The 15163-nt window shown below is 36.6% G+C and overlaps 1 protein-coding gene across 2 annotated transcripts; it reads right to left on the reverse strand.

Annotated features, from left to right (window-relative positions):
* Positions 1–1171: 1171 nt before the first annotated feature.
* On the reverse strand, positions 1172–13920 carry LOC105036316 (probable serine/threonine-protein kinase At1g54610). 2 transcript variants are annotated; one of them, XM_010912089.4, is made up of 9 exons: positions 13768–13906; positions 12631–13587; positions 7919–8203; positions 7492–7809; positions 6551–6778; positions 5594–5694; positions 5325–5412; positions 3252–3755; positions 1172–1909 (listed from the first exon to the last, which is right to left on the reverse strand). In XM_010912089.4, exons 2-9 carry the CDS (start codon positions 13138–13140, stop codon positions 1697–1699), a joined length of 2247 nt encoding a protein of 748 aa, XP_010910391.1. In that variant the 5' UTR covers positions 13141–13587; positions 13768–13906; the 3' UTR covers positions 1172–1696. The 2 variants fall into 2 exon arrangements, with proteins under 2 accessions (XP_010910391.1, XP_073111331.1); XM_073255230.1 differs by lacking the exon at positions 12631–13587 and having other exon boundaries at positions 1492–1909; positions 13768–13920.
* Between the last annotated feature and the right edge of the window lie 1243 nt (positions 13921–15163).

Below are 15163 nucleotides of genomic sequence, written 5' to 3' on the forward strand. Positions count from 1 at the left end.
TTTCAAATAAAATTTGCTATATTAATTGATCCAGCACGTATCAAATATATCATATCCATATCCAATCAATATAGCTCTATCTATATCTAATTAATATATGATCTCATATTATACCAACACTCAATATATCTCGCTATACATATTAATATTGTAGTAAAATGCTATGGATATAGGATCCGGATCCAAACCTTCCTTCCAAATGCTACATGAGAGGTGAGTTGGTTCAACTCTAGCAGCGAAGGTTTTAGCCTCGAAAAATCTTTAGATTTCGGCCTCAAATTTTAATCAGAATGATTATTGGTCATGTTTTAATGATATCAAACAAGAGATCCATAGGTTGTTTCACTCCACAGATGATTTCAAGTGTAATCGAAACAAATGACTTCCATTCCAACTGCTTGATTAGAAAAAATTATATTCAATTTTGATTTCAGAATGGAATGAAATGACTTAATTTATCTAAAATTCAATCCCACTCTCTCTTATAGATTCAAATTTTATTTTAATTTTGCTTACAATTTTAATCATTAACCAAATGTTCAGAAGATTTGATCATTCTGATTCCATTCCAATCCATTTCAATTTCGATTCTGATTATAAATCAAACATCTCCCTAAGAGATATTTGATTTACAACTAAAATCGAAATGAATAAGAATCAGAATCGAAATAGCCAAATTCTCGAAAGCATTTGATTCAGAACTAATTAAAATCAAAATTAAAATTTGAATCCTTAAGAGAGAATAAGAATTAAATTTTAGATAGGTTAGATCATTCTCATTCCATCTCAAAATCAAAATGAAATTTCTTCCCATCAAATAGTTGGAACAAAAATCATCCATTTCTATTTCAATTTCAAGCCCCAATTTCCCCCAACCAAATATCCCATATATATTTAGATTGTCGCAAATTCTCATCCGCGGTAAGAAGTCTATGCCCTCCACGGCTTTACCTAATTGCTTTCAAAACTTTTTGCCTTTGAGGCATCAAGGCAAGCTTCTGTAAACCCTGTCGACAGTCCCATGTTAGTTTGGTGCCGCATGCCGGTGTGATCAAGGTTGATGCCTATCTGCTGCACAGAGGCCCAAGCACATCTCTATACAATAATTCAGATCACTGAGACAAGCTGAGAAGCAAGCATTTGAGCAGCTCAAGAACATGTCAGCAAAATATGCAATGAAAAAACTTCAACTAAATAAATTCACTTTGAATCCTTAGTAATATGATTTTGCCCTATGTGCTGTATTGCAGTCTATCAGACCCAAGCTTTGGCTTTTTCACGGTCCTGTACACTTAATTACATTGTCACCCAACAGAGCCAATAAAGCCATCCACATCTTGCTTAAACATGAATTTTCTGATGGCTTATGAAAATACCCAAACTCAGGCCCTCCAAAATAAACAATTGTGTTTCTGATTCAGCCTAACAGACTACAGCAGCTAAACCAATGCTAATGCAGTAGGGACTAAATCTGAACGACAACCTACTGCCAAGAAATAAATCCTAACGAATTTGATGCTCCAAATTACCCTTGAATCCTTTGCTTGCTGGTAAAAGACTTTTGTTGACAGGCAATTGCGGTGCAAAGTAGCTCTGTTTCTTGTGCTCACGTTGAATTACCACTTTGCTTCATTTCACAGACTGCATTAACAGGTCATCCTCGCTCTCTAAGAAAGGCAAGATCAAATCAAGCATTTTAACGATCTCGCCTCCCAATCCTGCTGGCATAGAGCAGTGCTTCGGACTGACCCATGACACCATAGTTCTTGGACCTGGCCTTGTCTAGGCGTGCTCTGCGGATTGCCTGTTGGATTTGCCGCTCATGTTCTCTAAGTATCTCTTCTATGTTTCCTCCTGGAGGCATCAATGGTCCAGAGTAGTGGATTCTGTTCTTCTTAGTGCTGTAACCCTGAAAGTGCATTTGAAATACAAGTCCATTAGAAACAGAAGTTAACCTTACAAAACAAAGACAAGTGCATTGTCAAGATTTTCTTAGTAGATTGGACTAAAATAGAGGCAGATTCGTACATCTAATGAATGAAAGAACGAATAGTCAACCAGCATTAACTCAGCTGGCAGGCATCCCTCTACACACAGAAAAGTCCCAGGTTGGATACCTAGGAAGCACAGATACGATACAGAACACGGATACGATATGATACGAATACAGAGATATGACAAATTCTTAAAAGTATAGGATATGATACGGCTGGGATACGGTATATTAAAAAATATAATATTAATATAATATTAATATAAAAACATAAATATTCAAGATAAATTTAACATATAAACATAAATCATAACTCAAAAGTACCAATATTTGAAAAGATCATTAATGCATAGTCATTACAAACAAAAATCCTAAAAGAGTAATATAAAAACACCAATGTTTCAATATCCAACCGTACCTAGCCGTATCTGACACTAGAAAAATCAGAAAAGAGCAGAAAAACAGCCGGACACGCGGTGGGTACGTATCGCACCATGTCTCCAACGTTTCCGTATTGGAAACATATCCAACACGGGTACAGCAGTCATTTTGCCGTATCCGTGCTTCCTAGCTGGATACCCCACCTAGTGTCCCCACCATAAATCTTAAAATAAAATAAAACAACAATGGGTTTTAACAAATGCCTAAACAATAAAGTTACTCTGCTCAGGCTTCATACTCTGCCCCTCAGGATGCAGATTTTACTATTGAAGATTTACGCTACCGGCCAGCAGGATGCAGGTTGATACCCTTGATGCATACATCAGAGGGAGGATCTTAGTTCAAATCTGGATGCTGGCATTGACACCACATTTCTCAGAAAAAAATGATATGCAATTTCTAAATAGAGCACTAACAAAAATTTGAAAGGCGGGTTTAAACATAACTCATGATACATTAATGGCTTTGCATGTTTCTAAGAAAGGTAACTTGCAGTCCTCAACCATGTAATATAGTATTGGTATATTTATGTCAACCAAAATGTATCTCATTATGCATTCTCTTAACTTTCTTCAGCTTTAAACACTGCTTAAATTACCTCAACTTCAAAATTTCAATATGTTTCTGTGAAAGGAAAGAAAAAAGGAATCATGACTTGGAACTAAAAAGCTCCGAATGCAAAACTAAAACTATTGACTATTGAGTTACAGCATTATATTTGTTGAAGGCCTAACAGAACTTCTGTAATTTTTTTATCTATAATTCCAGCAAAGAACCTGTCATTAGATTGGAACTTTTCATAAAAATTAGAACTTACTGCTGTAGATTCCTTGCTTGCTGCTCTGCCATCCTTATGAGAGGAGGAAGGCCTATCCAGCAAGTGCTTGGTCCATTCGTGCTTTTCAGAGGCATCAGCAACATCCAACTGATTATATTTGGAGCTTGGTTGATGCTCAGGCCAGTTTACATGCTTGGCCCCTTCCCTATGATTGTCCAATTTTGTTGTACTGCTTCTTGCTGCCACCAGACCCGGGAAGTCAGACACATCAGCAGCCCCACACTGAGGCATGTAAGATCTCAGCATTTTTGCATATGGACCATTAGATTGCCCCAAATTAGTGGGCAAATGGCCAGAAAATGTTTGAGCTTCATCCTCATATCCCTTATTCCATGTGGATATGGATACACCAGAGTGACCGAGATGAGAAAAACCATTCTCTGTTGTCCCTCTGGGATGATGGATCGGAAAACCTGATCCTATATCCTCTTGGGGGTTAAACTTATTGCTGCTGCTTTTGGGGTTTGCCCGTATCTGACGCTTCTGCACCAGCCACAAGACAGAAATTGAGAGAAGTTTCTAAGTTGTTTTTTATGAAACAGCTAAACCAGTAATTGGTTAGCCAACGTTGCTTTTTTCAAATTTATTACTTACAAATTATTACTTTCATTACAAAATTTTATTCGTTCAGCATGAATACACAAACATGCATGAAAGTGTAAAGTGTCACCACTATTTTTCCAGTTGTGCTATTATATGCCATGCACATGTACTTAGGGTTCCCTACAAGAGATTACATATGTTAATGAAGTAATGCTTTTTTTAAGTGTGTTAAAAAAAAATCTGGTGTTACATGACACTTGGCACTGGAACACTCAAAAGTAATAACATAAGAGTAAAAGCATGAAGCATGTCATATTCTATTGGTGACTAGAGTAAGTTGATTGGAAAATTGAACCTTGCACTTACGTTGCTTACTTGACATGTCCTAATGATTTTTTTTTAAAAAGAGGAAATACACACGATGCTTCTCTTGAAGATTCTGGACAGTACTGATCAAAGTTCACAATATTGGTACCGGATCCTATACTAGTACCATCTTGGTACAGAGTCGGTATACCTGGTATGGGATCAATTTGGTGTTATCGATACTCGGTATGCTTCCATCCTACATAACAGTTCGTTACCGGTATGGTACGGTATGCCTTGTATGCACTGATAAAAATAGGTACAGCTAGCATGCTTAAGACCAATATTGTTATCAATGAAATAGCTGAGTGAGGACTTTAAGTGCCAGAAATTGCAATAAGCTGTTTCCCATCAAGAAGTTCTTTTTTTTTTGGTAGTTTTTTTTTAGGCGGTTGTTTTTTGTTGGTGGGGGGGAGCAGTTGGTGTTAACACATATGCTGACATGAAAGCAGGACTGAAGCATTCTGAAGACACTGAATGGTGCAAGAAATACTAATGTAATGAACTGAATCGTGCATGAAACACTAGTGTAAATCAACATAACTTCACAGCATACCTAGAAAAGTGAAATGCATGAAGCATTACAAGCACATGTTTTGTGCACTTCAGATGATCAAAACACCAGGTTGTTTTTTCGTCAACTATAAATAAGGTGGCCTTCTTATCTTCTCATGTCTACGTATTAGCCTTCTCTTTTGTATAATATAACAGTCTATGCATGATGCTATAAATAAATCAGAAGAATGACTGTTTAGTTAAGACCATGCTGTTCCTTTATCTTTAGCCCCAAACACCAATAGTTTTGCTAGCCCATGTATTACAAATTTCATGGTGTAAACCAACAAACTTTTACAAAGGTTTAATTCAAACAAATGTTTTGAAGTTTTCTCATTCATTATTAGGAATTAGTGTAGGCTGGCACACAATTAGTAAATGTGATGGTCTATGGTGTTTAGGTCTTTTATATATTTCAGTTTAAAAAAACAAAAACTAGCCATGGGAGGCTGCAACTATCCAGAAGCATTGTATTTGATCAGCCCCAGATAACAAGTGCTCCCAGGGTGCATTAAGTGGCATTTTATGAATCATAATTTTTTTATTTTAACTTTGACATGAAAGAAATGAAACTACTAGTAATGATACCTGCAATTCTGCATTAACATCTGGCATGGGCATTGCTTTTCTCCTTCCAGATTCCAATTCATGACCTTTTAGAGCAGCTGCTTTTTGTCTGTTAATAATGGTATTACATATTGCAGAGGCAAAAGGTCAGCTTCTTTGCGACGACAGTTTGCAGAAAAATAACATCTGAGTCATTTTTATTGTCTTCATAGAATGAATGTCAATATTAACTCCTAAAGGGTAATGAGACAATTCCGTAAAGCATGCTAAAGATCTGTAAAAAGACAAACCTCCTAGCTTCTTCGTTACGGAGCTTAGCATCATATTCTTTACATGGCGGATATTTGGGCAAGCTTGATGGGTCGCAAGCAAGGGGTTTTGTAGTGAAGAACTGAAAGGATAAGAAGATTCTATTGATTTTAAAATTACCAAAATCGAGATAGACATGAAATAGAAAATAGGAAAAATGACTAAATATATTCAAAGCAGAACTTGATTTTGATAAATAAGCCTACTAAACATATTGTCAAACAAACTCCATCATGTTACTGAAGTTCATGATAACCAAAAATTAGCATCAACAACTGAACTGCAGAAGTCAACAGGTATTAGTAATACAGTAATTTCATCATAGTGAGTTACATAATTAGTCCCACTTCGGGGGCTACCTTGATGCTCTAAAAGACATTACTGCAGCACAGAGTTTATGCACCAAAAAAGTTACTGGCTAGAAACAGAATAACTTAAGAATTAATATAAAATGTGAGGTCAGAACCCCATACAGCAAATAATTAAGACAAAGCAACATTGCTTGTAAATCGAATGTCATATCATGCCTGTGGATAATATTTGAGATCGTATATCTCAATTAAATAACTACTATAATAACCAGTTTGCAAGTTTCCATTGTACGACAGGATGTTCCAGGCATCATATTGCAAAGACCAAGCAGCATGTCATGCCCCCTACATGAAAATGCTATGTAACCATCCTGACCTCCAATGAAACGGAAGAAAGGTAACCACACAACAGGGAGAGAAACAGCAGATACCAGATAAAATACAAAAAAGAACTACTAAAATTCGGGATTATAGACAGGGAAAGTGGAGGAAACTGAAAAGTTAGGAATGTGCAAACTACATTAACATGCAATCAACCGCTAATCAATAACTAGAAGTAGAAGTTTAAACTACAGTGCAAGAAAGGCTGGAAGATGTGGATTGTCTAAGCAAAAAATATCAACATACCTCACTTTTAAGGGCAGAAGCAGCAGATCCCCGATCTGCTGGTTCTACAGCAAGTAGACGATCCAAAAGAGCTACAGCCGAAGAAGGGAACTTCCTAAATGCCTCACCAACACAGCGTTGGTAAGGGTGTGTGAGTTTGAAACTAGTCGCATGTGGCAACTTTAATTTCCTCCAGAACTCCTCAGATGGTGATCCACAAAGCTTAAATATCCTATGTAATTGTTCCACCTACAAAGATTTGATCAGCATAGATCAGCTTCTTACTGAAAAACCTAAGCGTTAACCAGAATGAAACATCAAATAAAATAGAGCTAAATTAACCACGTAGAATGGAAACATTCAGTCCTAGCAGAAAACAAATGAATAAAAACACCTTCAAAATCTCAGCAAAACAATGCAAAGAATAGCACATATCTCAGCAAAACAATGCAAAGAATAGCACATCCCTATCAATAACTAATGCTATTGCATTCCAATAGCATTCCAATTTGGTTTCTGACATAAGAATATATGCCTACAAAATGCACAAAGAAATGATCTCTTGCATGGTAATATGGCTCGCTGCATAAAGAAATGCATAAGAATATACGCCTACAAAACTAGCTTTAACTTCTAAACTTGGACCTGCCACATAGTATTGAATCCTAATATATAGCCAAGTGTGCAATATCAACAATTGGTCAACCCTAGGTCAATTTTCATCCCTAATGAATAATTAGGTACAGAAGTGATCTCTTGCGATCTACTATGGCCTGTATCAGATGCGACCTAGTAGCAAAGTAACTAAAATAATATCATTACAGATATGAATCCCCAGGTTTCAGTTGCACAATGATATTACAGAATTTTAAGTGTGAAAGCAAGTCCTTCTGTATCAATTTTTTTCCATACACCTGCAAGGGCATTGATAAATAAGAGCAAATTAAGAAGATGGACAATACCTCGGTTCTTCCTGGCATAATAGGCTTCCCAGCAAACAACTCTGCAAGGATGCAACCAGTGCTCCATAGATCAACAGAAACACCATACTCTGTAGCACCAAGCAAAAGCTCAGGAGGCCGATACCAAAGTGTTACTACACGACTTGTCAATGGCTGCCTCTGATCAGGATTGAAAAATGTAGCTAGGCCAAAATCTGCTATTTTAAGGATCCCATTGTTTCCAATCAGAAGATTTGAACCCTTGATATCTCGATGCAAAACCCCATGACTATGACAATGATCGAGCCCGGAAAGTAGTTGTTGCATGTAACACTTGATCTGAAATGGAATTCATCCATAACAAATATATATAAATTGGAAAGGAATCACATGAAAAAAAATTTGTAAGAGAAGAGGAGATTCAGATATTATATATTACAGCAAACACCTGAGATTCTGAGAACTTGATACTGGGTGTTGCTGCAAGTCCAGCAAGATCATGCTCCATATATTCCAGTACTAGATACAAGCTACATGACATCCGTGATGAAACTAAGCCTTCAAGCTTCACAATATTTGGGTGGTCAAGTCTACGTAGGATATAAATTTCCCTTGCCATAAAGCGGACGCTCTCAGGATCAACATTAACAAATCGCACTTTCTTGAGTGCAACAATCTTGCCGGTTTCAAGATCACGGGCCCTATATACAGTGCTATAAGTTCCTTGTCCAATCTGCAAACATGGGAAGGGGTACCAAAAAATAGAAAAATGAGAGCATGAAAATGTTATATAGGGCCAATACTGATCCTTGCATGCAACTACTTTCAACAATTACACAGGTAACATTAAAAGAAGAAAACAACTGGCTCCAACTCAAACACCATGTTACCTTAGCATCACATAAAGAATTTATTACAGGGATGACATATATTAGAGAATATATTACAGAGACATCAGGAGCAATATCAAATCAAAACTGCAGCCAAAAAAAAAAATCATTTTAATGATATCATGATCAGAAAACATTTTTAAGCTCTCTGTCAGAAAGTCCTCTTGAGGATCACCCTCAGGTAAATCTAACTACAGCATCGGAATCAAAAGGTCACAAAAATTTAATTCTCTTATATAAAGTTCAGGTGTTAGTTGCATGAAGGAGGTAGGGAAATGGGAGCTGGAGAAGGAACAGCAATGGAAGGCACCAGTTTACAACATGTCAAGTACAGATCTATGAACTTCAGTTTATCAAGCAGGGATACTTCAAATTGGATGTCGTGTCCTCTGAGAAGTATTGGGTTAGATACCAATACTTGCTGGATGCTTTTAGGATAAATATGTGTTTTATCTCAATCTTTAGGATTCAAAAAAGGCTTCAGGTACTCACCAGATATGCCTGAGATACTTCCTGGTGCCTCTAGGGATGGGGAGAGGCCTTTACTTCCTTTTAGATCAGTGATAAAATTTTCCAGATGAATTTCTAATTCTGGAGTTTATGATGTCAATATTATTGTGTGGCGAGAAGATTGTGGTCTATTTATTTGAATGCTGGCTGAATAATAGAATTTGTGGATGTTAATGCTAATGTATAAATATGGACCATGCCGCCACTATGCTTTATAGATGCTTTTTTTCATTCTCGTATCCTAGCTGTATTATATTCTACTTTTCAGGATCTGTTATATTGGCATTATCTGTATCATTATCCGCATCTGGTATCCACATTCACACTACGTAGACTTTAAGATGTAAATAAATTTTGATGTTCATTTAACAGAACAGTTATATTTAGACCAAACATGACGGTCTAGAAAAAAATAATATAATGGTACAAATATTGCAGTGCTGTAGTATGGACTCGACATTTGACTTACTAATTGTTATGCTACTGTTCAGCAATGCAGTTAATATACAAATCCTTCCAATGCACAAAATGGATAAAATAGCAAGGAACATTTTTTTAATTAAATTTCATATTCATCTAAACTGTTCTCAAGCAAGAAGTGATATAGCAAGTTACTCCATAACTGCATGTAAGATGCATTATTCATGTGCTACAGTACGTGGTCAAATGCATTTTATAGCACTGATAAAAGGAAAAGCAGAGTATACAAATCTATTAGTTCACAAGTACAAAAGATCATGGACCCATGAATGAAGAGATAGGCACTTGTTTGTCAATATGTCCCTCTGTTATTGGGAACATAATGTAAAAGATATCAATTCATGAGAGTGGAAGCATGTTTCAGAACTCAGTATGGCTGGGAATTCACCGGGCTCCCATAATTAAAACTCAAAATTGAAAATAAAAATAATAAATAAATAAATAAAATCTTTTTTTGGGGATCACCACTCTATTTTTTCAACAACCGTTCTATCATAACCGCATATCTGCAAATAGGTTATGTGGGACCATATCCAACTTTTGTTTTGCATATGCGGATGCAGTCCCTTCCTTCCACGGTTGTCCAGGAATCGTAATTCCACCATCAACAAGACCACAACACATCTTAGTTCCTTGATGAAATGTCATCCTCCATACAGCTGTAATTAGAGCTTTACATAGTGATATATGGAAATGACTTAAAAATGGGTCTAGCCAGTTTTAAAGGTAAATTGCAATGATGTTGGTAAATCTAGAAATAATTTTTGTTGTAAAGAAATTTGAGCATTTCCCATGCTGATGGCAGAAGGTGAGGCAAGACATTTATGTTGTGGTAATGCTTTCAAATGCAAGCATGAAAATAATCATCGATTATAGACATAATCTATTTGGACTGTTGCAATTTCCGATGGACATAATGCTCTCTTGATACCACATACTAGTAAGGAAGTCTTAATTGGTGTTCATGCATTGTGATCACAATTATACCAACAGAATCACCGGTGACAGTGTTGTTCATGGAAATAATTGTGAAGACACGCAAGGCACACACGGTTGTGACATTGCTCATGCCATAATAAAAGAATCTGACGACCATAGCAAAGACACAACAGCAAGTGGTAGAGATTTCATTCCATAACCAATTATACCATAGGCCATTCAAGTAGTTTCTCAAGACTATGGTGCATTTCTCAACAATCATTAAGGCAAAAGAAATTTACAAGGAATACAAAAGCAGCTTTAATGCTTGGTATACAATGTGACTAATAGGCCCATAAACTTTCAAAACGAAATAAGGATCTTAGGACAAGTAAAGCATACTTAAGAGATACATAGCGAGACATTGCACGCAAAATTAGAAGTAAAAAAAATAAAGTGACAAAAATATACTTGGTGTTTTTTGAGCATATTCAACATGGATCAAACACATCTATAGTAAGAAGAGGGACTACAATGCAGGTTCGGTGGTCGACATACAGAAAACAAAAATGGCCCGAATAGGAGCAGCTAGATAAGTGTTATAAACACCTAAGAACCTGGCTCTATATTCGAACTTAGTAGGAGCACAATCTACAAAGCCAAAAAGCCAAATCTTGTGTCTATGTTTATGTGCTTCACTCATTGCAGTTGCAGACATAATGGCACTAACTCTTACAATTTGGTTCAACTCCATGAAACAAGTTAAAACCATAAGATTTTTTAGGGGTGGGGGGTGCACAGAACCTATCATACATCTATGTTAACATCCAGGGCATCATTACAGGTAGACTGTCTAATGAGACATAATCATGGCTGAAAAAGCATATAAAGGTAGCTAGAAAAAGTAGTAGATTCATCATTTTTTAAATATATAGCATTTATCAATGCAATATCTTAGATCTGGTACAACATGATTTCCAGGCAAGGTATGTGACCTGATCTGCATCTAGAGAGAACCAAAAACTCGAACTGGTGGGTGGGTTTGGACCTGTAAATGTTAAACCTGGTTCTAAGGTCAAGCGAAGTATGGTCTTGCAAAACCATAATTGATCCTCCATGAATACTTGACCATGCACATCTTTATGATGCCAAATATATCTAATATAATTAGAATCGGCCCAAAGCCAACAAACAATCACTCAAAAAATGGGCCAGGGCTGGGAAAAAAATCACAAAACTGAGGATGGTATATTCACCATCAGATATACTGTAGCTAGACTGAACTTGAGCCACTATCCTCATGTTTGTTCAATAGGAAATGGGTGACTGTGATGAAAGGAAATGGCTTTTCTTCCATTTTATATCTTTTGGATGAAATATTTTACTTGGACAGAAAAGAAGAGATGCCTAAGGTTGGTATTCTGGATCTGATATTAACCATAGTGGCATCCAAGCCAATATAAAGCCTGAATCTGATAAATATGGTGTACCTATAATTTTGCACAAAAAGAGGATGCACTAATGAGAATAAGAGCAGGAACAACTACTACCTTTTGTTACTAGCATCAAAGAGTAGAATTGAGGGCAAGAGACCTCGCTTCTTTTAATTAGTACCTTTTGTTACTAATGAGAATAAGGGCTTAGAATCAGTTCCCTCAATTGGTATATCATGAAGTTGTTTCTTTTCTTTACTTCTTCATAAATAGGAAAACAAAATTCCAAAACCATATGTATAACTAGATCAAGACTCTGTCTAAAGCTCATGCTGTATGCTTCAAAAAGATAAAATAAAATAGAATAAATGCACTTGTACTTACAGCAGGATGAATTGATGCACATTATGCGCACACATGAAGACAGATAACATTCTATTAAATAAAGTTATTAATTCTAGATAATTTTAATAGTTCAAGAGAGTTTCAAGCCAATTAAATAGGGAACCTACAAAGCCCATATGAGAAGCCTAAGTTTTAGGCATACAAAAAATAACAAACAAGAGTCTTATACTAATGCAAAAATGAATTAATCTATGACATATGAATCAACAGTGTATGAACATGTAAAGATGGTTTATCTTCTACTCACTAATGCTAAACTTAACGCATATTAGAAAAGTTATCAGTTAATCTTAGAAATTCTCCGTTATCAAGCATGGAACTTAATAGCAATAATGATTATTACTTAACAGAGGATATGCTGTTGATAAAATTGATTGCAAATTCATCCATCTAACGACAGTATTAAGGTCATCACAGCACAAAGAAGAAACCGAACAATGAAAAGCTAAACGATCTAAACATTTAACTTTAAAAGCATAAATCCAAAAAAAAGAAAGCACGATGGTAAAAAGAAAACGACCGACTTTGTCCAGTTTCTCAAAAGAATCTTTTTTCCGAGGCAGCCATCCTCTCACTGCTTCTCTTGCCACGTTTGTTAGCCAGGAAGGCCACCCTGCTGCCACATGCTCCCCCTCAAATCCATTTGGCATGGCGGAGATCGTCAAATTGGACTCTTTGTCATTTCCAGCACCAATGGTCTTCAAATCGGGCTTCACTCCATCTGCCTTAACATCGAAAGAAGCTTGTCCTCGATATCTGCCACCCTTACAAGTCCAATCAACAGCCACTGCTGCCTTCTCCCCATCATCCAGCAACAGTGGTGGGGCACTGACTGCATTCTCCTGAGACTTAGGTATGAGCCTTGCCGTGCCGCCGTCGATTCCAACACTGGGATCGGCATCTGCATCTGATCTTGAGACTTCCTCTCTCTTTGAGGAAGAAACCAATCGCTTCAAGGATTTCTTTGAGCCTTTGCGCCGCCGGGCCTCACCCTGCTCGTCATGGCTGATTCCTTTGGAGGAGACGCAGCCCATAAGCTCCAACAACTATCTCCGCTTCCCCACTGTATCACTCCGAGCGTTAAAATCGGAGTTCGGATGCATTAATTGATGTACAGGAGCCTCAATGAACGGCGCCCCAAAACACTTCCAAAATCCAACGGAACTGGGAATCCTAAATCCAACAGGAAGAAGCCCTAAAAGGCTTTTTCTTTACACCCTTCTCCTAAATTTGAAAAACATTAATTCCGCAATCCTTGAAAGGTCGAACCACAAGCAACAAGATTTCTCCTCCCAAATCCCTCGAAATCCTATCCTTCTCCGCGACCCAAGCCGACCCAGAGAGGATCACCGGAATTCGATCAAAATCTAATCTTGCCACGCGAATTCTCCGGATAGAGCCTCAATGCACCATTTTTGGGATTGTTTTCCATCAAAATTTCTCGATTCCTCAACACTCTCTCTCACCCCCACTCCCCCTTTCTATTTTTCGAAAATCAAAAAAAAAAAAATCGAAGATTAGGCCAATGATACAGATCGAAAACAACAAAAAAAAAAAAATCTAAAAACTTGGAAACAAATAAGAATATTACAGAAAAGAAAATATATAGCGGAAAAAAAGAGAGGGAAAGAAAAGATTGGAAAAAATGGACAGGATTTTACGGATCCCCGGAAGCGAGCGGAGCCGAGAGTATTGGTCGGGATTCGAACTGACAGTTGACGGGATTTGTTTCTCGTTTTTCCGGGTTTTTTAGGTTTCGCGAGGCGGGGAGGAGGAAATGCTACCACGACGTTCCCGTGCGAATGGCGTAACGATCACCGCCACGTCTCCTGGGAGAAGCGAGTGGCGGAATTCACCGTTCGACCGCCATATTTTATGTTATGTTATTAGTAACAACTAGCGAAACCTCCCACGCAATTGCCAGTGTGGACGAAATCCTTACCAATTATATTTTATTTATATAATAAAAATAGCAACTAGTGACCGGTAACCAATCACAGCAGAAAAATGTTCAAAAAAACCCACGTAAATTAGAATTCTCATAGATCCTGATCCATGACCATGGAACGTATAATTTGTATAAAGAAGAAAGTGGATCTATCAAGTGTCCAAATCTTGCAGAAAAAAATATTATTATTAATTTGATCAGAAAAAAAAATATTTTTTTTTATTTGCTCAATTTGAATCTCTCTAAAACAAAAAAAAAAAAAAAAAAAATCAGTGAAAAGATGATTTGGTTTTCCTTCTTTCCCTAATGAATAACACAAGCGAGATTAATACTCTATCCATACTGATAGGATTCATTCTTGCAAAATATGAGTTAGGTCCACTCCTAATTGAAAAGACACATAAATCGAATTTCTCTTCTAATACGAGGCTAAAATGCTCAACTCGAACGTTGACTTTTCTATCAAATACTTTATCTAATTCTATTTAGATTGAAAGATATGTTCGGTCAAAATTTTTCATAGAAAGAAAAAGTTTGATTTGCTTTATTCATTTCAAGATTTAAGTAACAAAATTTGATTTTGATTACTCGATAGATTGTATCCTTTACGAGGCAGCCCATATTTTTGAATATCCGATTTTAAAATAAAAATGACCTCATTATCAAAAAATAAAAAATAAAAATTTTAATCGAATATTGTATGATAAAGTTATACCTCCAGAAGTTTGATTTATGATTCGGCTTTCCAATATGGTGGATCCCACTCCTGAGTCCTATTCAATCCTTCTCGTAATGGTCCAAATGGTTGGTATTGAGTTTGTTGATCCTCCTAGTTTAGCCTAAGATTGAAAATGTGTTAGCTAGTACAACAATCTTATTTTCATTTCTAAAATGAGCTGAACTAATTAAGATGTATTATGGTGTATTATAGAGCAAAGCACTTGTGAAAAGTTGTGGAATAAGAATGTCAAGAACCTCCATTTATAAGATTTATAACTATAGTTAGATGCGTTGCATACTGCAATTTGCATGGAATTTATTTCCAATTGAGAATCCAAGTCATGTTAGTTTTGGTCATAATAACCCACTTTAAGGCCGCCGCTACTAGA

Source organism: Elaeis guineensis, chromosome 1, assembly GCF_000442705.2.
Source record: "Elaeis guineensis isolate ETL-2024a chromosome 1, EG11, whole genome shotgun sequence".
NCBI lineage: Eukaryota > Viridiplantae > Streptophyta > Magnoliopsida > Arecales > Arecaceae > Elaeis > Elaeis guineensis.